Here is a 27,954-nt window from a genome sequence, read left to right as displayed (position 1 = left end):
TTTGAGTTTAGCTTTGCGGGTTCAGTAATCGGTGGAAAGTTTAACCGCGCGGTTATGTTCGCAGTTAGGCCGGAAAAGCCGGCATAACAATAACACGAAAGAGTGATCTGATAATAGTGTCTCAAAATATAAATTGTGAAGTGAAGTGAATGAAATTAATTATAATAGAAAAATATATTATATAGTAAGTATTATTTTTTCATTAAAATAATTTAATTATAAATATACGTGTCGATCAATGTTGAGAAATAGAGGTGTAGTGGTCACGGAAGAGGGAATAGGGTGCGCCCTTAATATTCGTTGCTACATCCTGTCTTGGTTCAGTACACGCCTAGTATTATGTTCATTTTTGTGCTTTTTTTTAAACAGATTTTATAAATATAGTGTATGGCGTATAAATTACGTTAAAAATAATTATTTAATAGCGTGAATGTGTAGAAGTTATTATATGCTTAGACAAGATATTGTTTCTTGAATTACAATTAAAATTATTAGTTTGTTGTACAAATTTTAAACTGTGGCGGAGTTCAAACATTCAGCTAACATCGTCTTACCCTTAAATATGTGCAATTAATATAAATAATTAAAGTTAAAATATACGGACGCTTATCTCTTAAACTACACTATCCAATAATATGGTGAATTACATACAAAAAAATAAATGGTAATTTAATATAAAACAATTATGAATTCTCAGTAACTTTTTTAAAAACGGTCAGTTACTTTTTTACACACGTTTAAAAACTCAAATACAAATATTAATTCATATTTGCTATGAAATATTTTTAATTTCTAAAAAAATACTTATTAGCAATAATTGATAGATTATTTTCAATTTAAAAAAAAATACTTATTATTAATAATTAAATAAAGAATTAATAAAAAAAATTAAAATCGCAAAAATCTATCTAAAACGCAGCAGTCTCAAAGTTGCAGTGTCTATAGAGTAATTATGTCCTTTTTGTTTTGCAAAATTTATCTTCTTATCCTTTTCATATTCCTAACACTAAGCCTGACAAATAAAATAACAAAGAAAAAATAACTTTTTAATTGCCGAAATTTCATAAATATCTCATATTTATGAGTTAATATTGCGAATTGGCACTGTATTTTTTTTATCTATTTTTAATCTATCTATAGTTTTTAATTATGGTAATATTTTTTGAGCATGTGGAAATAATTAAAATAAAACTTCGTACTGATTAAAAGCTAATGTGAGAAATCAGAAAGTTTTCTGTGTACAAAAATGTTCAGCCTTTTAAATGTGTTTTGAGTCTACAATATTGCATAGATAAGTTATTGCTCTTTTATTTTTAAAATAAAATAAATATTTTTGATACTTTTTAATGAATTTTATTAACGTATTTTTTAAATATATAAACCTGAATTTATTACTTGAACTGTATGTTCCGTTTCTTCATAACGAATATATATTCTAAAATTAAATTATTTTATCGTTTACTATTTAAGAATGACGCATGTTTAATAAAGAATAGCAACAATGCGATAAGTTAAATAAAGTATTTTTTTAATAAATAATATATAAAGAAACCTACAATTTTTTTATACAAATATAAATTTTGGAGACAAGCTTTATATCTTATGTATTTTTAAATGGCAATATTTTAGGCAAAATATAACTGATCACATCATTTTTAGCCATAGCAATCGTCGCTCTGGTGAGTATTTCGCTCATTATGGAACTCAGAGATCAAATCTAAGTCCTCTACTCATTTTGCTCTTTATTAACGACATACATGCGAAAATTTGTAACTAAAAATATTTATTTTTATACTAATGACCTTCGAGGAGAGATGAAAATTTTCTATGCACAGTATGAGGCATCGTAGATGCTCGGTTTGGTTATGCGGAGCGCGTGTCACTTCAATATTTGATTGGCGATTCGCAAAGTACTCCTTGTTATTGGAGGAAATTTAAAGAAAATTTTTGCGATATATCTACAAGTGGGAGCAAGAGTCTATATACAATTTTGAGCACTGCTATACAATTCATTGTATTTTTAGCGTAATATTTACCATATAAATAAATGTTTAAAGCTACTAAAAAGTGGGGTTACTTTAGCCTGTGAGCTAGAGAGTCGCGATCGCATTCCTTATTCCTGTCCATTGCGGCTAGGTCGTCAGCGTTTTAAAACGCTCCTCTTGCACGAGCTATCTAGTTTCTCAACGAGATTGCTAAGCACAAGGATGTATTTTAACGATAGCATAGGACATCTTTTCAAGACATAAGGGTCAGATTTTTTAATAAAAAAATATTTTTAATTAATTAGTATTTATTCAATCTAAAAAATAACTGTTTAAGTATCAAGCAAATAATAAACTGTCATGACGAATAAAAACCAGGCATAAAAAAATATACATATATATATATTTACATTTAATACGACACAAAAATAATATTTAATTTATTTAACGATTAAGATTGTTATCTATAACGATTAGAAAATTACTAAAATAATCGCTTCTACAAAGTTGTCATTAGTAGATTTAATGTAAATATGTTGAAAAATAAAGTGCTTATACTAAATGTATGATCATCAATTACAATTTAAAAATAGTTGTAGATAGTTATATTAAAAATATAATATATTTAGAAGTTAATATAGTTACACACTCAAAAACAGTAGTAAAAAATTAGTATATTATTTAGAATGACAAATATGTAAAGTGCAAATACAAGTATTATATATTACCTTACTTTAATTATTTTGCAACAATATGCAACATGCTTTATTAATTAGATAAGAATATGTTGTGAAAAATGTAAATGAGGGAATTGAGTAGTTTTAAATATAAATAAATGTACTAGTTAAAGAAATATGATTAAAATGTTAAAATGGTTGCATTTTTGCAATATAGTAATGATAAATAAATAAAGATTAATATAGATTTAATACTGCAAATAAAGATAGTAAAGTTAATACTACCAAGGGAATAATATTGAATGTGAATAAGTTATCATATTTTTAGGACAACCTGCAAAATATACCAATTTAAAGGTCTCATTGATGAATTAAAGAAATATTTATGTAAATAAAAACCTAATTTATACATATTCTTTATTATTATTATATTTATATAAGCTTAGGTAATATCTATATATTTTTTTATATTAAATCATCATATATATTAAGAAAATCAGCAGAGATATTTTTTTTCTATTTTAATTATTTATATATGTATATATTTAATATTTAATAATCACTTATTATTTAATCTAAAAAATTAAACCACTGACTATTTTATTAAATTTATAATCTAATAAATAAAGATAATTTCAAATATATTTGCAAAAGTAAATTAATGTGATTTATATTTATATGAAAAGGTTTAAAATTGAAAGCTGAAGACATTTTCGAAGCAAAATCATTAACATAATTGCTTTTTAACAAAAATATTATATTTATTATAGATATTTTAAGGGTCGTTATTGATTAAAAACAATGAATTTTGCCGAAAATACACATTAAAAATCAATAAAATCTAATCGAATAATACTATTTTATCTTTATGGCAAAAAAAATATCTAATGAAAATACAAATATTAAATACAAGTACAATTATTCAATCCTGAATTTTTGCATTCCTAAAAATATGTTTCTAAATAGTAAAAATCTTTTTAGGGAAACATAAAATCTCACCACTTTAATTTTTATACGTAAAATAGTTTTTAATCTTTAATTTTTTTAATAAAAAAAATAATTTTATCTATTTATTTTATATTTATTCTATTTTGCATATATCTAATATTGTTTTATTATATATAAATATCAATAATAACATTAATGTGCAATTATTTGTACATATTCACTAATAAGGTAAAATCCTTGCTAGCTAAAAAAATTCATAGTATTTTACTTATATTTTTTGAGCTATTCATTTGAAGACAATTAAACTAGCATCTTCACTATTGATCTTATCATTAAGGCAATCTATATGGTAATTTATACGACGACAATGGAGTTTTGATAAATCACACAATTAATTTTCCCTTGACCGAAGAATACAATGGATTTTTTTCTAAATCTTAATCGATCAATATATCAACTAAGCGTGACAGTTGACCCAATTAATTTTTGATATCAAGATATCATTTTAATATTGTTCGGCAGTGTACAAATTAAAAATTGATTACCTAATGAAATTCGTTAAAAAAGACATCAACGCGCGACTAAGCAACAAACCCGTTGATGTAAAATTACATAGATATTATCATACGCTTACTTTTTGCTTCATCGTACATATGTACATTTTTACGACTGGATTAAACAATAGCTTTAAAAAACTATGATTTGAAATAACCTTGGACTGCAAAGAACGTGTCTTGTATGGTAGAGATGATTCTCACAGGAAACGACCGGAACGTCTACCGAGAACCAGGAGCTATTGTTAATTGCATTATGTTAGAATATAGCCTTGAAACCATGAAAATATTCATGAAAACGAAACGTACAGTATTATTAAACATTGCTATTTTACGATTGAAAATATGTAATGGAATATATTAAATATTTCAATCTCACATTTATAAAAACCACATACTATTTCTAGAAAATATAATAAATTTAATTAGAGAAAGATGAACATAAATAGCAATTAAGTCGACATGAGACTCGAGAGACATTGTGTGTTAATCTCCTACTCTCTTGAGACGCTCTAGATTTAAGGTCACATTATTTTCGCATGAAAATATGATATGTTAGAGTGAGAAAAATTATATATTTACGGTATTTTTTCGGTAGTCATACATTATTTTGATGAAAAAATGTGATTTTGCCGCGAAACCATCGCGCACACGTCGCGATCAAAAGTTAACCGTTGTGCCGTCACAACCCAGTTAATTTCGCTACGGTAAAAATTTGTGTGATATTTTCGTTTACTTTCTACATATGTGCAAGTTAGTATAACCACGAAAATGCAAATCAGATAGCGTAGGGATTTAATTACGTCGAAAGTGACCATCCGTTAGTTGATAAGCTTTTATTCCATTATTTCATACCTAGAATACACATGTATCATTTTTATAATTCATATATATGTATATATAATTATAACAATATATATATAATTGTTGCGAATTGTCGCAATTCTTATGGCTAGTCTTGTCTAAGTTCTCACGTTAATAGTTCTTTTTATACGAATTATTCTGCGTAGGAAAAATAAATGGAAATGTTTTGTTGTTGTGCTGCAATTATGGCACATTGACACATTGTTCCATTTGTGTGGGGTGATCAGAAAGAAATTGACACGGAAGGTTGTTGTTCTAATTCGATATGGTATTGTGTTACGTTTTCGCACAAATCAATTAAAAGCCTGGGAGTTTTTTTCGTGGTTTAAACGAGTTGTAAATTAAACAACAATAAGCGAACGTAAAACATAATAAATATTTATATTGTGTATGAATTATAAAAATATAATAACAATACGAAAATTAAAATATTATTGTTTAAGTAAATGCTATAAATTAAATTTTAACACCTTTATTTTATTTTTAACCCTCGAAGTATTTTACATTTGGGTTATTATAAGTTATACTTTTTTTATTAGTTATTTTATTGCAAACCTATAATTGATAGATATTAAATTAATTTAAAATTAAAACTAAATCAGCTTTAGTTATATTATGGAAACATCTTTTTGGTAATAAATATAAAAATAATGACATGAATTTAAGCTACATAAGATTTTACTCTTATTTTGTAGCAAAACACCTAAAAATAATCGTAAAAAATTGAAATCGAATAGCCTAATCTTTCTTTAGTCTTTAAATTAAGTTTCTTTATCAAAAAGAGAGTCAAACAAGAACCTTTGCTTTATTAGCCATTAAATTTATAGTGTTCTACTACAAATACTTTTAAATAGTGAAATATAGTTGACAGTACAATTCAGGTCCTCAACACAAAAGTACTAGTTTTTATATAATGTGAATAAGAACTCAAAGGTTTAATTTTATATAATATTTAATTGTCCTATTAAAACTGACATACGTATATATATATATTCTCTATATTTTTGTGTTCATCAGCTTATCTTATAATATTTTTATTTCTGAGCTTTGCAATTTTTTTTATTTTTAATATATATGTTGCTCTCAATGACATTGGAGTTAAAAAAACATAAGATGCTATTTCAAGATTTATTTGCTATATTGTGAGATTTTTATAGCATATGTATTAAAAAATTACATTTTTAAGCCACGTTACCAAAAAGTAAATGTAGCACTTTTTTTTAATATATGTGTGATTCCATCTCAAATACCGTTATTAGTTAAATAATCCCATTCTTGAGAAACCATCATACAGATTTTAATTTATAACCATTGTGCTGTCATTAAAAATATTATTTTTAGGAATCATTTAAACAACAGTATCAAAATTAAATTAACTAGCCTTATACAATAGGTTAATAAATATTTGGAACTCCACTGCATATATATTTTGCAGTTATAAATTTTAAGATGAACTATTGTTCAAATCAAATTATTAATATATCAGATAAATTTAATTATGTATTATTTTTTTCTATAATAAAATATACTAGTGAAGCACTGTACCAAATTTTACAAACTAGTACACTTGTATAAAATATATTTTTTTAAAACGATTGATATTAAAAATATTTTTTTACAACCTAATAAAAACCCCATTTAATATTAAATACAGTGAATAGTTTACGTTTAAGAAATAATTTCAATAAGCAGGAAAAAAACTCATTTATGATAATATGATACCAATAAATAGTTTATAATATAATATTTTTTTATATTAACATCATTAAACTTAAGCAAGCACACATATAGTTAAATAGATTTTTTTTAACAAATATATATAAAATAAAGGATTTACAATAAGTTATTAAAAATCAATTTCAGAATAATTTTAAGAACAAATAGCTATTGACAATATAATTAATTATTAAAAAAAAAAGTTTTAATATTTTTTTATCATTTTTCTTTCTCTAAAAGACAAATAAATAAAATAAAATAAATTATGTAATTCAAGTAATGGTTTATTTATTAATTTATTGAATTTATATTAAGAGCATCGTGGTCTAATTGTTTATCCCAATGGTCAAAAAATAGTGCTATTAAAATACACCAAAAATATACTATATAATGCAAATATAATAAAATATATAATCAAGAGAGAGTATTTGATTATTCGGGGATTTAAAAAATAGATCCTGATTCAAGAATGCTGCGAAATAAAAAGTCATAGAAGATATGAATTACTGACTCATATCATAACCGAGCATTGTGAAAGATTTTTCCCAAACGTTGTTTACATGCAAAGAACATACACTTGATCTTAAAAATGATTCCGAGATCTTTCGTGTTAATTTCTCTATTTAATACATTCTCACCGAAATCATAGAAATAATCTGATAGCGAACGAGATCAAGGAAATGACACAATATGGCACTTTCCGAAAATAAAGGGCAGACGGTTAATGAAACCCCATCTCCGTAGATAATCTAAGTCACTCTGAAGAGAGAAGGAATCCGCAACAGATTGAATACATTTAAGCTATGCTAAATCATCTGCATATATAATATAACTTCAATCTGTAGGTTCCCTATGTATGTCATTAATAAATAACGTAAATAGCAGACATCCATATTGAATCCTTTAAAAATCCCCGAAGGGGGATATATGATAATTTCAATACTATATACCATATTGAAAAAATGCTTCTCATTCCCTCAAAAATAACACATTCACATGTATGTAATTATTTAGCATGATACAATCAAATCATATTTCACATAACATATTGTTATACAATTATTTCATTACATAATTATTTTCACAGTCATCGAACGAGTCAGACAACAGACGAACAAATGGCTGAAAGATAGCGACGCAAATTTGCAGACCTGGTCTAAGATATAGACCCAGGACGATGGCTTTGGACTTCAGAGAGTGGAGGCCTTCACGAATCCTCAAGATCTTCGTCCTGTTGGTTTTCACTAAAGCCTTGAACGCCAGAGGTAATTTTCATTTCTTAATTAACTCAAATTTTTCGCAAAAAGAAAGTTTGCCACCGCAAAGATGTAGGCAATTAACACATCACATCTTAATACACTTGCTTAATAGACTATAATAAATTTAGGCATTTAGTAATTTTTTTTGATATTATTATTATAAACGATGCGTTAAATTCTTATCGGATTTAGTAGTGCTTATTTTATCTCGCATTATGTGAATATTCTAGATTATTTGGTGATATTATAATAGTAGCATCATAGTGATATTACATAATAATAGATTATTTTTTATTTCGCTTTCTACATTGACGCAATGTGAGGAAAATCGGAAAATTGGATACCATCGTCTTGCGCGTCTGATCGTGAAGATATAATAAAATTGGTTTCTATTCAATTTTACGAATAAAAAATGCAGTTATGACATCATTACATGTACACATACTATTTGTATTTAACTATTGTACATATAAAAGTAGCCCAGAATTACATTTAAAATACTATATTGATATTATATGGTACTTCATTATTTTTAGCATTTTTTCTGCTTGTTTTCTGATTACATTTGTGAGCTGTATTGGAAAAATGATTTTCAAAGAAATTTACACATTTGTCTTAAATACAAAAGGAACTTAACTTTTATTTTTTAATAAAATTAATTTAACTGCATTTTTAAAACCAATTTAAACTAAAATTAAATATCATACAAAAGTTTTGTTTAATTTACTCTAATTATCAATTTTTTTAAATAGTTTGTAACTATAATTGAACATGTTTTGTAATTTTATCTACTTTCTTTCGATAGAGACGCGATTTAACTAACAGTTTTGCTTAATTTCTGGCATTATAATTTTGACGTTAGATTATCTAAAGTAAAAAATATGGATTCCAATAATTTAGCTTAAAATTTACTTTGTTCTTAAATATTTTTTAATCAGTAATCTCAGTATGTTATTATTGTAAAGTGTAGTATTTTTTTAAAAAACTTTTTTATAAAAACATGGAATTATGATAATAATCAACTGGACCAAATTTCATTTAATCAATCTATTTTATATTATGTGAATTTTGTGAAAGAATGTTTGAATATCTGATACTATGTAATACTATGTTCAATTAAAGTGTAGCTTCAACACTACATATTGGACAAACAATTCAATCTAAATTTGCATCATGTTTTTTTATTATCGCGTAATATATTTTTTAGTTGAGTCATTATAAGAAAAAACCTTCAGCTCATTTTTTTAATATACCCTAACCGACAATGATTTCGCGAATCTAATGTCATTAAATTGAAGCGTGCGTGTCTGAGATGGAACGGATGAATTTGAGTTTCTAAATTTTGTATTCAATTTGCCATAGATTTTTTTGGCAATTAATTGCTATCGTTGCCTCTATCAATTATACTTGAATCTGTATGCAAAAAAAAATAAACGCTTGATCTATCACCATTTTTTTAATGTAAGTACGAGATTGATTAATAATATTTTTTGCTAAAAAAATCAACGAAGACTGCACAAAGATAATTAATTTATATTTATTATTTATGAAAAATATATTTTTCATAATTATTATTTATATATTTAGTTCCCGATCGTAATGGACACAATCAGACCTCATGATCTAGCTGATTTTAACTATAAACTAAATTGACATTTAGAAATAAAAGAAACAAATTAAATTTGACAGTTGCGAAACGTACGTTTGCTGTTTGTTTGCCGAACCTTATAAAAGTTTAAAAACCAGTTATAATTTTAGAACTTTCATTAGGTCAATTTTAAAATACAATCTAAGCCTACTCATCTCTCAGGGAGAAGTAGCTGGAAGAAAAAGAATAGACAGACGTCGCATCACGCATATTGCTCCATAGTTGGTCTGCACTACGATATTACACTAAATTTTAAAAATGTGATATCTATTTTACTTATATTACTACAGATACTACAGTCAAAGTATATTATAATCGAATTTTGGTCAGTAAAAGAGCTCAAAAACAATTGTCACGTCAAAAGCAATAAAATTGTGTCAGCGCCGGTTTTTACTCAATAGTGATTAGTGCTTCTCCAAAATCCATAGTTATTATGCTTCTTTATTTTGTTTTCAAATGCGAGAAAAAGAGACAATTTTTCTTAACAAAAAAATACTTTCGAAAAATATTTGTGAATATAATGTTTATTGGCGTGTCAACTATGATCGAAATTCACAGAATTAATTCGTTTAACGAAACAAAATGTCAGATAGGCCAACCGCTTATTATTGTTTAACGCATATCTCAAAAACAGGTGCGTGTCGCAACTGCGTTTTTGCATTTACTGTTTCAAGACGCAAATATTTCATTTTCCAACAATTCAATAACTCTATCACGATTAATTTATTTTTAGTTTTTTAATTTATATGCAAGTCTGCATATAAACCATTTCAAACATTCTTAGCTATTGTATAATAAATACAATAAATTCAATAAAATTATGTATTTAAAACGTCACATAAATTTTACTGAATTAATTTAATCGCAGATATCGATCAATAATTTAAGCATTTTCCTTTTGACTACCTCACTGATCAGTAATTCGCACAGCATTGTATTATGCGTGTTTTAAAAAATCACAAAGTTTAAAGAATATGAAAATTGTATAATTTATAAATCTATCATTTGAATATAGCCAGGCCTGCCGAGAAGGGAGGGGGAGAAGGGGAAAATTCCCGGCCACTCTCTCCTTGTGGGGCTCTGGAAAAATCATAGCAAGAATATTTTCATAAAAAAAGTAAAAACCGACCTCAAATAATGAATCTGAACTATATACACTGATGTATTTCAGTTAAAGTTCCTTTAGACCTTTTTTTATACATAGTATACAATAAATAAAAGGAGCGGAACATTGCCTTCAAAAACAGTTTTTTATGCATCTACGTTTGTGGTAAAATTTATTTGCAAATTATTGTTGACTATTGCTTTTTAAACGCTTCAAAAATATTAGACATGAGAGAAAATATTCAATGAATGTAAATTAATAGCAGTAAATTTAGGTTTTCGATCTGAAAATTCAGATCCAATACCTATGGAAGAAGTAAATATATAACTATATAATTGTTAATGCAGCAAAAGAAAATCTAAAAAAAACAAAAAAGAATCTATCCCGAATTTTTTTTTAAATATGTCATTTCCGTAAAATAATATCGGAATACATTTTCACCAGTAGATATATATTTTTACCAGTGAAAATATAAATTATCTGACAGGTACTTTTTTATATGTAGTAATGTTTATAATTATATATTATACTTTTTCCATTACCGTCTTCATTTCAAAGTTTTAATGTGGCAGATGAATACTGCAAGGTAGTGTTAAACAATCAAAATTGATTTACACCACAGTTTTTTTTAAGAATAAGAAGAATCGAAAGTGTTTCTTTTCTTGTAGCTAATCTGCATTAAATTATTCTCAAGAACGATCGCAATTTCTCAAGCAGCTCGAACAGATCGCTTCTTCTTGTCCGACCTCACGTTTTGTTGTCGGTCTGAAAGAATGCAATCAAGAGGGCCTGTCCAACGAGCAGATCGGTTCCATAGCCGCAGACATTTGCGAAATGGAACGCTTTCCTTTTTCAAAAGAATGGCCGCCGCATCCGTTTCCTGTTGGATTATTGCAAAAGAAACGCGCGTAATAACGCTCGATTATTATCTAACACTGCAGAGCTTCCTATTTTCACTGGACGTCATAGAGAATGTGGCCAATTTCGAGCCATGATTTATTACGGCCAGTCCGACAGATGCGTTGAAAATGGAAAGCTGTTAGTTTATGATACTGAATTACACAGGACATAAAACACTTGGCGAGATTTCTAATTGTAAGCATTTAACCGCAAACTGTAGACAGCTCGTTTAAGCTTTGATTCCGTGGGAAAAATGAAATTAATTCGTTAGATACGGGTATTTTTAAATTATGTTAAACAAGGACGAAAAATAAGTTGAATGTGTATATACGAGCGTACGTACATATATAGGACACTTGTCTTTTCAACGGTTGGCTGCCTCTGACACCACTGACCGTACTTCCGTTCTTTGCAAGTGCAGGACTAAAGTGATATACTAACACTAACTCAACAAGCACCTGGTTCATCAATAGATAATCAAATAATCCGATTTTTTAAAATAGACTTAAAACATCTGTGCTTAAAAAAAATTATGACTTTATTAAAAAAGCAATACATAAAAGAATTTATTTAGACAGCTTGTACAATAGCGTGTTATTCTAACGGGCTCATAGATAAGTTAGGATAGGGTTAAAAAAACGCTTTTATATCCATAAAGATTGTACATTTCTCTGATTTGTTGCTAATTTTCCGGTCGTTTCGCGATCGAAAACCATTGACCTTCTGAGAATTTCGACATCTCCTTGACCGAGACACTGGCCGTAGTCTCTTAAGTGTATTTTTTTCCCACGACCCATTGGTAAAGTCGTCTTCTGGCCGTTCTCACGATTTATGAACAACCGACAGTCAGGTGGATTAACGCCAATTACTCATGGTGTCTTTCCACGTAGAATCCCTCGAAATTATCATATTTTCATAAAGATTCCGTTTTGGAGCCATTACGCTCTGAATGCCACATAATCGCATGGACCGCTATTAAGCTACATTTTTATGGTAATAAGCTACAAAGAAATATAATAACGTGCATATTAACATCGCACGCTAGAGATTATAGTTGTTAAGTAAGCCTATCAGATTATCAACTAAAATTAAGAAATATTGTGTATAAATGTAAAATAGTAATTACTTGATTGATTTAGTTCAAGTTTAAATAATTTTTCTCAATGTAATTTATTAGAATTTCCGGCCATTTTAACGAGGTCTCTGAATACATATTTATTATTCAGGTTCAACATGATCTTAAATAAATAATGAGTGACTTATAGACTAGCTTAATATATGTCCATATTAAATAATTATACCTCATATAATTTTAAGTAAAGACAAGCCTTCTTTATGTATAAAAAATTCACTACATTACTGTAATTAGCACTGTATCACTTTTTAAATTCACACAATTAAATTACTAATTTTCAGATAAATTTATAAAGATTTTTAGATTCATAAGAATTGTAAGTTGCTTAGTAAAAATAAAAATGTGCAATATCATGCACTTATTAATGAGAAATTACTGAAGAAAAAAATATTTTAGAAAAACTAATAACTAATAATAATAAAAAAAATCAATTACTCTGCTTTTTTAAAGGATCAATATTTTTTGTTATTTATTGTATTATAGACATAAACGACTAGATTTTTTTGTATCATTAATAATTTACTATAATTTTTACCTTTTAACCTTATTCACAAGATTCCAGAGGTTTTTTTGCTATTATTAGTAAGAGATACCAAAAAACTTTTATAAACTGTAATTATCAACTATTAATGAAAAACAGTTGCGATGAGAAATTTTAAGAGATGGGAAGATTTTTAGTTTTATTTATATATTGTAAAATAACAGATACACTTTAATGAGCCAATGATTTTTTGATATAAGCATTACACATTTTTAATATATTAAGTAATCTCGAAATTAATGATTTTTAACCAAACAAAATATCACCTTAAAAATCCACTTAAACGCCAGTGACTCACCGGTGAGTCATTTAGGTTAATGAATTATTTACAAATTATATTTTTTTTGTACTAGCTTCATTTATCAGTAAACCAAGTATTTTATATGTATTTTTAGAAATAGACATTGACACATTTCCGGTTATCAAATGATCAAGAAAGAGCGACCAGATTCAAGATCCAAAAGCTCTTGGGATATGCGTTGGAACTAGGGATTCTGTGTCGAGACAACCCGGGAATTTATTCCCGAGAATTCAAAGATTTTTTGCTGTCTCGAGTCCCGGGAATTTAAAAATGAATAACCCGGGACTCGAGACTTTCCGAAGTGCAATTTTACAAAAATATGTAAAGAGCGAATTTGATGTCGAGCTTAATTTATGTCTCGATATGAAGACAAGGTAGAATTTCTTATTACCCATGATCTCGAGATTTTGAAAGTTACGAAATTGCATTAGAAAATCATTAATTGATCTTGGCATCGGCCAAATTTGGAATGAATCGAACATTTACGTATTGGAAAATATTTGTGAAGTACTCACTCCTATAAAACTGGCAGTTGAAGCTCTAAGTCGTCGAGATGCCACTTTATTAACTTCCGAAATTATTGTTAATTTCCTTTTAAAAAAATATTTGAAATCAACACAACTCTGTCGCACGAACCATCAAAATATTTCAACGACTAGAAATAAAAAAATCAACTTTAAAAAGGAGTTTCAGATATTAGATTCAACTATCAAGCGAACTCCGAATCTAGAGCTTTTATTCAAATCATTGCTTACAATTAAGCCAACATCTACAGAAAGCGAGAGTTTTTTCTACATCTGGAATATTTGCCACAAAAACCAGGAACAGGTTATGTGATTCATCATTAAACGCCTTGGTTTTTTTAAAACATATTTTTCCTTACAAAAGTAAAGGTTTTAACTTAATATTGATATAAATATTTCGATTAAAAAAATTGTAATAAATTAAATTTAGATAAATATCGAATAAAGTGTTTTAAAATTGTTTCAATAAATTTTCACCTATCGTACCTATAACACAAATAATATAAGTTAATAATAATAAATTAATTAAAGTTAATAATAATAAGTTAATTAAAGTTAATAATAATAAGTTCATTTTTTAACATAATTTTCTTTCATGATTATACGAAAAATAATCAAAGACTCGAGTCCCGAGAATTCCCGGGACTTTAAAAATTTGAGTCTCCAGTCCCGGGAATCGAAAAAACCCGAGACTTCAGAATCCCTAGTTGGAACCCATACACTTCCAAGCCTTTTTTACAGGGCTGTGGAGTCGGAGTCGGAGTCGGAGTTGGAGTCGTGGAGTCGTGGTGTTTTGGCCGGAGTTGGAGTCGGAGTCGGAGTCGTGAAAAATGAGCGACCCCGACCATTTTTTATATAAAATGCATTTTTTTAAATTATGAAATTTTAAATGCGTAATAATGAATGTGTATAGCGTATGCATATAAAACGTGTAGAAGAACACCAAAAATACCTGATAAAATTAAACTTTTTTGAGTCGGAGTCGGAGTCGGAGTCGGAGTCGGAGTGGAGTCGTGTTATTGGTGAAAATCGGAATTGGAGTCGGAGTCGGAGTCGTGTTTTTTTTTAACGACTCCACAGCCCTGCTTTTTTATGTGTCTATACACTATTAAATCACAAGAATTTGTCCCATCCCCCTCTCTCTTGGCAGGCCTGACAAATTAAAATACTAATTCAGATAAAAAATAAAATACTGTGGTTCATATGAAATTCAAACCCAGGTATTATTCATCGACTGTACCACTTATCTATCGTGCAAATATGTACGAATAAGATTTAACAGTATAGATTTATTATCAATACATAAACATAGTTACAGTAATTCTCAAAATCGATTATGATATGTGAGAATAATAGTGTTGTATAAATCTAAAACATAGTTACAGTAACATTATCAACGTATTTATTATCTTAAAATATATCTGATCAGTTTAATAAATTTGCATACTATAATAGTCGATAAAAAAAAAACAATTTTTATCTAGGTACATATATGGTATGCTAAAATGTTCTCATGAGTTACCAATCAATAAATTGCCAGTTTAATTAATCAATTTATTATTGTTAACAACTACAATTATAATACTAGTACAACACTAAACGGCATTTTATACGCCTCAATATTTTTAGCACCGCTTTCCAAACCGATCGAAATTTCCATTTTAAAATGCTATTTAAATCACTAGAAATCACTCAATCAGTGAGGTCACGGTGTCATGACAGGTGTTCATCGGTTGAGCCATCGGAGCGTTTAACCGAAACGCACAACTAGCAATCTTTGCATTCCAGATGACCGAGCACCAACCGAGAGATTAGGTACTGAGATCTAGTAATGCGATTATTTGAAGTTCAGTGAGATCGAACCTCAGTCGTGGTCATTAAAAGACCCATGACTTGTCACGCTGCATGCTTTGTCACGCTGAAGACACAGTTAATGTACACACGTATAATAAATACGCAGCTATGCTCGTTATAGTTTTGCGCACGGCTTTCGAGAAGTTCACTTTTCAGGATGTGGTTATACTTTTGGTTGTATTTGGGTGACCTAATTCATGGATTCGCCCGAAGGCAACGACCCCTTAGTGCATAAAATTAACACGAAACGTTGCGGTCATGTACAAAAATGCATTTGGTTTAATGTTATGATTATTTCTATGAACAGTTTTCGTATCGTTAATTAAGGTTCAAAAGAGAAATACACGAAGACCCAAAAAATAACATGCTAACTAACATAAGTAATGTTTTGAGATAATAAGATATTTGTAAACAGTTTATGGCTAGTATTTTAATTGAAGTGTTAAGCAAAAAAAAACGGAAAAGAATAAACATTATCTAGTAACAATACTGCTTTCTGTGGTAACCCTTTACTTCGGTAACTCATTTGAACCATTCTTCAAAGATCTCTCTATGAATGAAATAATTAACAGAAAGTCCACTATATTACTTAATAATAATATATTAAAGAAACTTCTCTAAGCTTTAAATTAGTTTGACTTAGTTTACTAAAATCCAGTAGAAATTAATCATAACAATAAATAACTGTATTTTCTACATTTAAATGAAACGATGATGCAGATTATATCACTTAATTCAAAAGCAATAATGTTAACAGTTAAGATGATCCGATTGCTTTACGAGCAGTTTGAGCCCAATTTAAACATGGCTTATATACGCCACGCTCGTTTTAGCGCCGCTGTTTAGTATCGGGTCGTTGCTCTCAGCTCCGATCATGAAAGTGGGCTGTGCTCATCCTGCCGAAACGTCGGTTTCGTACTAGCATCCTCCTAGTATGTGAATCTTGAAGATTTCTCACAACAATGACTTGAAAAAGTCGGGACAAATGGGCGAAAGGCGACCGTTTATGCATACTCGTCGGAGTAATTGGATATAGAGATGTGGCGTGATGATATGACAGTTTGATGATATTTCGTTAAATTGGAGAACAATCGCATTCCGAGATGGAAAGTGACATTAGCAGAATGCTTGCAACAGAACAAAATGACAATTGATGCATAAAACGTCAATTAGTAGGAGACTTCGTGTTGGATGTTTCAATTAATGACTCGAAATGGGTGAAACGATCTTGATAGTATTTTGATCTGCGATAAAACCATTGTTGAGATAATTTGAAACTTTATTTCTTAATTTTATAAATAAGAAACGTTATTTTCGAACAGTTAAAGTTATCAAAAAAATAGTTTAGTCACGAATATTTCCACATTATAGTTCTCAATCTGAATCTCCCCTAAAAGTATAACACACATACCTGCTATTAATTTACCCTTATATAAAAGCTGAGGCAAGTAGAAAGTAAATTAACTCTGAAATTTATCACGCGTGTGTATGCACTTCACCCCTATTTTTCACCCTAATTCGGAGAGAGAAATAAGAGTTATTATATCGAAAAGTGTTCTTAAAGTTATATTATTATATGTATTGTATAAGTAAAATATATATAATTTTAAGCCACAAATTTTATTTATAAAAATAATCTAAAAAAAATATTTTTCAATACCTTAAAAATAGTATATTTTTTAACTAATAAATTAGATATGTTTGATAAAAAACGCTACAAAAAATATTTTATTAAGTTCCTAATCTACTGCTGTATTAAAGTTTTGCTAGCATCTGTAAATATTTTTTTTATATTCGATTAAACTTAGCTATATATATATATTATCAAATGATTTACATATAGGAACTAATAATTTTAATAACATTAAATGACACAATCTTTAATACAATTCATTGAAACTATATTAAAATATCTATAGATATTAAATATTAGACATAAAATAATAGATATTAAAAATAATATTCGGAGAAGACTGGATTTTTAAGACGCAAACAAGGCTATAGCCACAGAGATCAAATCTGTGTTATTTGCTTTGTTTGCTCTTTACTAACGATATACACGCAGCAATAAATAATTCAGAATATTTATTAAATACTGATGACCTGAAAATGTTTCAGAGTATTCGCATAAATTCGGTTTAACTCTCTTTACAGAAAGACCAGGAGCCGCTGTAAAGGTGGTCAATCTACAATCGACTACCTTACAGCATCGACAAATGTGACGTTGTCACATTTTTCAGGTCCCTTTCATATTTATGCGGAGTTGTTTTAAGCAGAAATACTTTCGTATATGACTTGGGAGCTTAATTTTTAAGTTTGCGATAAGGCGTCGAGAATACTCGGTTTCGTTATGCGGAGCGCGTGTCACTTTAATAATTTATTGGCAATGCGAGTTCTGTACAATACGCTGATTCGTAGCGTTTTAGAATATGGCTCATTGTCTAGAATCTGAGTGAAGTATTTACTTCTTATTTTTGGAGAGCATTCTATTTAAATTCCTAAGATATTTCTACAAGAGGGAATACGGGTCATATCCGTATTTGTATCCTAGTGCCTTTTTACTAAGAGCGTTAGGATACAATTCATTTTATTCTCGGCGTACCGTTTACTCAATAAAGCACTTTTTGTGGTATTGACAACTCTCTCGGCTGTGAGCTTTGGAGTGGCGTAGAGTCGCGATTGCGTCCCTTACTCTTGTCGTTACGGCCAGGATGTAAGCGCTCAACGAGCTTGTCAAACATATACGTAGGATGGTGCTCATATGTGTTAGCATATATTTCTTTAAATGTTCATATAGTGGCCTTTATGGTGCATTAAGGAAACCTGTGAAGTTATGATTGTCAGATATGTAATTTTATTTTATATTTAAAATAAATAAATAAGAACTTCACTTATATATAACAACAATTATAAAAACTACGTGGATTGCCATAAAATTGTTTAAAATGTAAATAACTGTATTCTATAAAAATAAATACACTGACACTCAGATCAGGACAAACCCAGGGCAATACAGCCGAAAAAGTAGCAATTTTTAAGACAATAAACTTTAGCAGTAAGCTATAATAATAATAATAATAAATAATAATAAAGATTATCAATTTTAAAATAAGGTTCTGCGATTTTTGTAGTGATTTTAAAATCAAAAATTTAACATTTTTTTATTGATTTTTTATAGTTACAATGCAAAGAATATAACTTTATTCAAGTAAGTACTATGCACCATAGTATATTAAATATAATCATAAAAGTAGTGAAAGCTCATAAATTTTATTCCAATAAATAAAAAATCTTTATTAAGAAAAAATATTGATTTAGCTTAAATAAACATGAAATTTACATCATTTTTCGTGACAAAAAGCTTGTTTTTCGTTGTAATTTTATTATATTTGGAAGCCTTACTTCAAAACTCGCATTCTATATATAAGTTGTTATGTAGGCGAGTCTCGAAATAAGACTGCCAAAATCTTGAACTATGCTTAAACATTTTTATACGATGAAAAAAATATATAACTAGCACTACCTATATTATAACTACTATATGATAAAAAAAATTAAATTGCTACTTTGCTACTCATTGATTGTTACATTAAAACAAATATTCGTATTTATTAGTATCGATCTTCAGTGTTGTTCTGAAACCGTTTGTACACCATAAGTGCGGATAGATGTTCCGTTGACAGAAATAGGCGTTTCTTGTACACCATTACGGTATCTGATGCAGAAGCGAGACGGTACACGAAAAGTAGGAAGTGAAATGTTCGAAACATAAATTGCGCAGTCCATTGTTATACAAAGGTGGACAGGTGATGTCTTGGCTCAGAATCCGTGACGTCCGTACCTGATCTGCAACTCTGACTTTCTTCTAGTTCCATAAATTACCGAGAGGAAAATTGAACACCGCATGTGACTAATCTCAATAAAAAATTCAAGTATTTTGTAATAAAAAATTGAGCTGGGAATGATGATTCATTCCTGATTACTAAACATGATTCACGCCTCAACCACCAACAGACCAAAACATAGCTCAACACCAAGGTTGGTAATTTTTCGAGTGATTACATTTTAAGCATATGCATAATGCACGCTCACAAAAAATGCATATACAGCGTGTTCATAATCGATTTCAGTATAATTTATTCACGAATCAATAACGGGAATGGACGTGGAGGGGCTGGAACGGACACTCTCCCTAGTCAAAATGACCAAACTGCGAGGGATATTCGGAATGTAAAGAGAATTCAAGAAAATTTTGTTATTTTTAAATTATTAAAACATTGTTTTTAACAACTTTGCAAAAATAAATGAAATGCTTATTCGCATGGTTTGCTTCAAGTTCTTCGTTTAAAAGACAAGACCTATGTTTATTTAAATCACTAGTAATTATGAAAATGCTGTTTCATATAGGTTTACTGTCGCAAAGAAAATCATGACTACCATTACTGCTTATGCAAAATCCGGAAATACTTATTGCTACCTGATTTAAAATATACAAGACGTTTATTAAGATACACTTTAATCTGGTCTAGTATCAATCAATCATTATTGAACTACTCACGCAATATAATGCTATTTTAGTAAATCGTGTTCTTATCAAATACCATCTCGAGAAAAATTAGGGTTTGTTTTTTAGAATTATAATGTAGACAACTTATATCTGAAAATAAACATTCAACTAATCTACTATATTAGAATAAATATTAATCCCATGGGAAGAAAGATATGTTTTTATCACAAAGAAAGAAACTATGTTTTTGCATTTCTTTAAAGATCATCACACTTATAATACAGTTGAATTTAATACACAGAAACCACCTATATAATTGTATAAAATGTGAATACTTTTAAGTTTACTTCACATTTACATTTTTAATACTAAAATATTTCGCGAATTAATTCTGGAGCCTTAATCTTACTTCCTTAGTTTGAGGAACACTGCTTTAAAACACATCATGAGCATACAAAAACGCTTTCTCAGAACCCAACGCGCGCAGTTTCTGATTTTTCCATAACCGTTCAATGAAGAAAATTCTGGATACTTTTTGTCATTGTCCATAAAATTTAGCATGATATATCAGTGATGTAAAGACCTGAATTCTAAACTATTTCCAGATTTTTTTTCAATTTAATAATAATTATATATTTATAATTTTGACCGTTCATTACAAATCAGGTTTTCTTAGATTTTTCTAAGCTTACGGATGAATAATATAAATAAAATTGAACTAGATCGTGCATAGTGACATCTAACGATTGTAAACTGTAATAATATTTTATAATTATTAAAATAAATGTCACTAATGTATTTTAGTTTATATTGTACTATCTACTTGTAAGTGTTGATTGTGTTTACCCCGCTGTATTGCATTGGGATAACGTATTGCATGCTTCAACGAAAGATTAGCAATAAATAAAAGTATCAACATATAAATAAATAGAGATAAAAATAAAAGAAATATATATTATAAGAAAGCTGTGCTGATTTAATTTCGTCATGCTCATTACAAATCATACTATGGCCAAAAGATGTTTGGCCATAATATGATTTGTATTTGATCGTCCTTGTAACACCGGTTTTCGTACTGCGTGGACTGTTAGTGAATCTACATATAATACTACGTAGAAGTATTATATGTAGATTCAAATCTGCACCTTATGTTTCAATTGAAGATTTATTATATTATAAATTATATATTTTTAATAAGTTTATCGGTGATAACACAACAGTGATGGCATGTCACTTATTTGTTCGTAATGAACATCACTTATTTTTGTTTAAAATTTATGACGTTATTTTTCCTGATCTTAATTCATTGTCATAAACAAAAGCAATATGACGATTAACATTAACGGCATTAGACGAACCTCATTCATAATTAGATTAGAATTTGTCACGACCATAATAACATTCTGGTAAACTCAGCCACATCGTGCGTACCTTAACGGAATCGGCATAAATGCTGACAAAAAAAAATGCTTCCATTTTTACAAGCTTGTTAAAATGTTATATGGAAAAAATCCTATTTTTTTTATTTTGATCTGCTTCTGTAGATTTCATTCCGAGTAGAGAGTATAAAAAAAAGATTTGCATCATTTCTTTAGATATAAAAATATTATAATTAGCCAAGTGATTTACAGGCAGAAGAATACTTTTATTATATAATGGTTAACTGTGCAACATTTTTTCTTGGCGACGCGAAATCGGCACCGATATTTGCTCGTATGGAAAGCAATTAAAAAATCGTTGAACGAGGATGTTGTGAAATGATGATTGTCACGAAGAATTGTGACAGGAAAACGCCTATGACAATAAGGTTGTAAATCAATTAAGAAATTCGTCATCAAGATGAGTTAGTTGCGTAAAAATGCGCTTTGGAAGCTCTGCTTGAGATGTTTTGATTTAATTGGTTACAATATATATGTATATAAAAAAATACTACAAGCAATTAAAAATATATTAAGAAAATAAAGAAGGTGTATATAAAAAGCCATTTTTATTAATATTTTATCGAATCAAAATATCGCGTTTTAACAAACTTCAGTATAAAATTATTTAATATATTTTTATAATAACTCATTAGTATAAATACTTTTATTTTATAATTACTATTTGTATGACTAAAAAGCAATACAAAAATCTTACTAAGAGTATAAACTCATATCTGATTTTGCTGTTTCCTATAAAATCTAATATTGATTTAAGAACATGCAAATATTAACCAAAGAAGCAAACTACTTAACATAATATTTTACACAATTCTAAAACTAACATTAAATTTATATTAAAATATTGCATTATAATTTGACGCAAATAATTAATAACACTTAGTTATTGAAATAGAGGAAACAATCAATTTCTTCGTACAGTATCCGACGTCCATTACTAAAAAAATGCAATCTAATTCAATTATTTTAAGATATTGCCTTGAAATGATACACAATTACATTATATTATAGCATAGACAATTCTTAATTGATTTAGAAACGCTTTCAGCAGTCCAAGACAGCAGATGTTATCTGGAGAGTGGAGGTTCGGTAGAGAGCTTCTTTGTGAGCGAAGATTTAACAGTTGGTTCTATAGTTGGTAAGCTTCAAAATTTAATATTAATATTTAACCATTTATTTATATAAATGTTATTTTTAAGGTGTTTTGGGAATTAATGGAGACCCGCACGAGCAGTTAGGCAATATAGCCTTGAGCTTGAAAGAAGCTGATAGTCCTGTGAGAATAGCGCCTGGTTCAAAAAACCTTACTTTGATAAGACCTTTAGATAAAGAAGGAGTTTTGGGACCTTCTTCTGTCTATGTGAACGTCATTTGTGATAGAAAGAGGACAAGCGATCCTGGTTTTGAAATACCGGTATCAATTAGAGTATCAGATGCGAATGATAATGCTCCAGAATGGGTGGGAGCTCCTTATAGACTTAGAGTTCCGGAACAAACTGGAATCGGAACTAGAGCTTTGCATGCGGCTAGAGCTAGTGATAAAGATCAGCACGGGCCTTTTTCTACTGTGGAATATAAAGTACTTCCAGGGCCGTATCAAGTGAGTATCTCATTTCAATATATAGACTTGAATGTTAATATATATTTATATATGTGTAATGATTTAAGGAATACTTTTCGTTCGTTAATTCATTGGAAGGCACACTAGTCTTGAGGAAGTCCTTAGACTATGAAACTCTACCAAACTTCACTATAGCTCTTAGAGCTCAAGATCAAGGAACTCCGCCAAAGTTTTCCGATACTGTATTATTTGTCGAAGTGCTTGATTCTGATGATCAAAATCCAAAGTTCTTAGACGATCGATATACAGCGATTCTGCCTGATAGAGTTAGCAAGGTAAATGATTAGCTTATTCAAAATATTGTAAAGATTTTATTAATATTTTGTTTGAGTAGGGCTCTCAAGTATTGATATCACCAAGAGATATCTCAGCCATTGATCAAGACATAGGCATCAAAGCTCCGTTATATTATTCTTTTAATATCGATCATCCTAGTTTTGTTATAAATAAAGAAACTGCTAGAGTAACAGTTGCTAGAGATATTCCTGAAGATGATTTATTGATGCCAGTTACTTTAGTTGTTAGAGTAAGTACATTTTATTATGTTTTATTTTTATATAAATATTAAATTAATATTATTTTATAGGCAACTCAATACGACAATCCTGATAGATATGCTTTAGCAACTTTGACTATCAGTAAGCAATCGGTTGTTAGAAAAGCTGTACATTTTCTACAGAAGAACTATTACGCTACAGTTTTGGAGAATTTACCAGTCAATTCTGTTCTCATGACTTTAAACACAAATCGGCCTAGAGATAGAGTAAGTGTTTTAGTATATCTATATTTTTTTTATATTGTCGATACTAAATTTATTGTATATTTATAGAATTTAAAGTATTTCGTATCAGATAGGAAATTCTTAACAAAATTTGCTATCAACACAGCTGGTGAAGTAGTTTTAAGGAAAACATTGGATTATGAAGTAGATGACAAATATACGTTTCAAGTGATGGTGACAGATGGACAAGCGGTGAGTTTTCAGTATAATACTAAAACAAATTTGCAATATAATGATTAAAAATATGATTTTAGAACGATACAGCTACCATTAACATAACTGTTCTGAACGTGAACGACTGGGATCCAAGATTTAGATATCCACAATATGAATTCTTTGTGAATCCAAGTCTGGACGAATCTTCAGTCGGACTGCCAATCTTCATTGGGAAAATAGAAGCAGCTGATGGTGATAGAGGTGATACTGTAATGCTGTCTCTAAGAGGAGCAGATGCGAGGTACGCTATTTTCTTCTTCTCACTGAGAATCAAAATTATTATATTCAAATGAAACTAAGCCACGTAAAAAGTCAATATATTCGAAACATGCACTTAAATTGTTGCTCTGTGATTGATCGACCGTTCTGAGGGGCAGTACTTGTATGTGTAAGTACACAGGGCGGTATTGTTTATCCTTATTTTACTCTGCGTGTATTGTTTTTAATTAATCAATTAAAAAATGAATACTTAATAATATATATTTTTGTACACTGACTTTTGAAAAAAATAGAATGTAAAATATCAATTTATTTGTTATTTTTTCAGTTTGTTCTACGTAAATGATCAAGGTGAAATATTTTTAAGGGAAAGCGCACTATCCTTGGTTAACTCTTCCTTGGTACATATAGTTGCGATGGCTACTGATACCGGAACTCCACCTAGACAAGTAATTACTAATTTATTAATACAAATTCAATGAATAGACTTTCTAAGCTAATATCCAATTCAATGTTGCAGTCTACAGTTCCTGTTATTGTACATTTTTCTGAAGCCCTAATGGCCGTCACGAACGCAGCAACTTTCGCTGGAAGCAGTTCTTGGTTGATTGTCGTCTTTGGTATCATACTTGGACTTTTAGGAATCATTATAATTATCCTTTTGGGATATATTTATAAAGTGTAAGAATATTATTAAATAAATAAACATGCCATCTGTGTGATGTCTCTAAAAAATATTAAATACATTTTTAGAAAGCGGCCTAAATCAACGAATGGAAATAAAGTAGGTACTGGATTTGTCCAACACGAAAAACTACCTCCGCCTCATAATGTGGCTGGAGCTGGAACTGGACTTCACGCACCAGGATCGAACCATAGTACGTCTAACAATTTGGCAGCTATCACAGGAGCACTTGGTGTGTTATTATTAAAATTAATAAATATGGGGGAGAACGCTGTACCTTGTGACGCTCCCTATCTATATTTTATATATTTTTAATTAGGTGCAGCTTCCGGTTCTTTACTGAGCGTCAGCGCTGGAGCCAGCACCATCTTAGCCAACTCCAGCAGCAGTCTCAACGTAAACGGTCAGGATACAGAACAAAATGGTGATGGTGCTAATATTGTACCGCGAGGTATAACAATCGCTCTTTTAGCTTTGATATACCTTGCGATTTTAATTTTTAAGGCGCACGTTTTTAAGAAATGGTTTTAAAACTCATATAAATATATTACAGGAATAATGTCTCGCGCTTCTCAGCGGTTTCCACATAGAGGAGCAGTGTCTCCTGCTCCCCCTCAATTGTCCAACTCGCCCGGTGGAGGAATGATCATGCCAAATTCGGGAGGACAGTCTGCTTTGATGAGCAATCATCTGACAACAGTTGCCGGAGGAAGATCTGGAGTTGCATGGCCTGCGGCCACAATTCCGGCTAGGGTAAAGAAACTCAGCTGGGACGATGATGATCCCAAAGTAAAGCTATAATTTTAAAATATCATCCGAAAACAATGTTCTAACATATTTTAACAATAATTTCAGAGTGAAAATGGGGGTATCGATCTGAGCGATCCTAACAATCCCAATTCTGCAGAAAATTTAAATTTGACTGTTTATTTCTGATTTTGGATTCCAAAGATGTAAATACATAAAAAATAAAAATTAATGTAAATAGCATATTTAAAAAAAATATAATAATTTAAATATAATTTATATGTACAATTATTTTAATTGTGTAATTTTAAATAACGTTTAGGCATGGTCAATTTTAGTTAGGTTAAATCCGCGACAAATAAAAAAACAAACGATAGATCGAATCAAAATGGCGCCGTTCAAAATGCGCCGTAAGCACACATGGCCTTAATCAAATGAAATCCGTCCATGATTTTTTATTTATTTTTATATTATTGTATAGTTACCGATATACTTTATAAGCTGTGAATATTTTTATCGTTAATTGCAACGAATGTACATTAAGCGACACTATTAAAGATACAAATTATTTAATAAAACGCGTTTTATTTCATTTTTATAACCTACGAAAGTACACAAAAATCTTTAAATAAAGACAATTTGTATTTTAAATGGCAGAAAATGTTGACATAGCTAAATATTCTTTGCAGATACGTTGCAAAAAGTAAACAGCTGCGCGAAACCCTTTAAGGTTAAACTTAGAATTGTTAACGAATAATAAATAATAAACGCGATACATATATAAAAGAATATCAAGCTTTAATAGTTACCTTTTCTTCACTGTGTTGTACTCAGTCTACATGTCGTACTATTATGTGAATAAATCTATAAATTTGTCGAATAAAAAGTACATCAAGTATTTATCAATAGTACACATATTAAATTAAATAATTACAATATATAAGTTTTAGGGGTGGTGATGATGGCGGGTGGCAATGAGACACAGATTGAGCCGCTGCAGTAATATTTATTTGACGGTTAACGGTGTTTACATGGTTAGAATGGGGCGGACGCGCGACGGCACGCGTCCGAACCCTTACAAGCTTGCCGGAAGAGAGGGAGCCGTCACAACACCGCTATTTCTGCGCCGACCAGTTTTGGCCATAACAAATCTATATTGGCCCCCATACGGCTCCGGCCCTAGCAATTTACAATTGCGAACTATAACCAGGGGGAGGTATGGGGGCCTTGGCGCTGCTGTTGATTAAATGCTGGCGGCGCAAAAGTAGCAAAGTCGTGACGTATGGTGTGGCGGCGCGGCCTCCAGTGACGCGCGGCGTGCTTCGCTCCAAGCCGAGTGGAACACGCGTAGACCCGGGCGGCGCGTAGGGCTCCAGGGGGCGCGAGAAGAACGGGCATGTCCGGGAGCACCTTTCGGGGCCCTGTGGTGCGTCGGTGCAGCTACACAGGGCGCGCGCGTGACGGGCCCCGAACATGTGGTTCGAGCTCGGAGTCGCGGGGGCGTAGCCCTACGGGTGCGTGACGGGTCACGCGTGGTCCACTCGAGCCTGGTCTACGGCAGCACTTCGGTGGCTTCCCGCTGAAGGCGCGTGGCGGCGCCGGGTGCTTCCTGGGTCACGTGGTCGGTGGCGGCGTCTGTCAGTGGCGACGGTGGCTGACGATGGCGGCACATGGTCGGGGGCGCAGGCCCATCGTCTTGGTGGTCCGCCAGCTCGAGTCCGGGTCCAG

General features: G+C 30.1%; 1 protein-coding gene across 7 annotated transcripts; it reads left to right on the top strand.

The window, feature by feature from the left end:
* The first annotated feature begins 17 nt into the window (after positions 1 to 17).
* Cad96Cb (protocadherin Fat 4-like Cad96Ca) lies at positions 18 to 26,454 on the top strand. Of its 7 annotated transcripts, none has more exons than XM_088189737.1 (15): positions 18 to 184; positions 7,832 to 8,009; positions 23,006 to 23,095; positions 23,157 to 23,557; positions 23,626 to 23,853; positions 23,913 to 24,104; positions 24,165 to 24,341; positions 24,408 to 24,551; positions 24,614 to 24,816; positions 25,123 to 25,243; positions 25,315 to 25,475; positions 25,548 to 25,711; positions 25,799 to 25,903; positions 26,033 to 26,268; positions 26,335 to 26,454. In XM_088189737.1, exons 2-15 carry the CDS (start codon positions 7,922 to 7,924, stop codon positions 26,413 to 26,415), a joined length of 2,391 nt encoding a protein of 796 aa, XP_088045863.1. In that variant the 5' UTR covers positions 18 to 184; positions 7,832 to 7,921; the 3' UTR covers positions 26,416 to 26,454. The 7 variants fall into 7 exon arrangements, with proteins under 7 accessions (XP_088045863.1, XP_088045865.1, XP_088045869.1 ...); XM_088189739.1 differs by having other exon boundaries at positions 22,994 to 23,095; positions 25,799 to 25,882; XM_088189743.1 differs by having other exon boundaries at positions 46 to 184; positions 22,994 to 23,095; positions 25,548 to 25,672; positions 25,799 to 25,882.
* Positions 26,455 to 27,954: the final 1,500 nt, after the last annotated feature.

The sequence above is a fragment of the Plectrocnemia conspersa genome, unplaced genomic scaffold (genome assembly GCF_051122295.1).
Source record: "Plectrocnemia conspersa isolate PC_06_02 unplaced genomic scaffold, ASM5112229v1 ptg000008l, whole genome shotgun sequence".
NCBI lineage: Eukaryota > Metazoa > Arthropoda > Insecta > Trichoptera > Polycentropodidae > Plectrocnemia > Plectrocnemia conspersa.
Note: the sequence above shows the minus strand (reverse complement) of the source record. Positions and strands in the feature narration are given on the sequence as shown.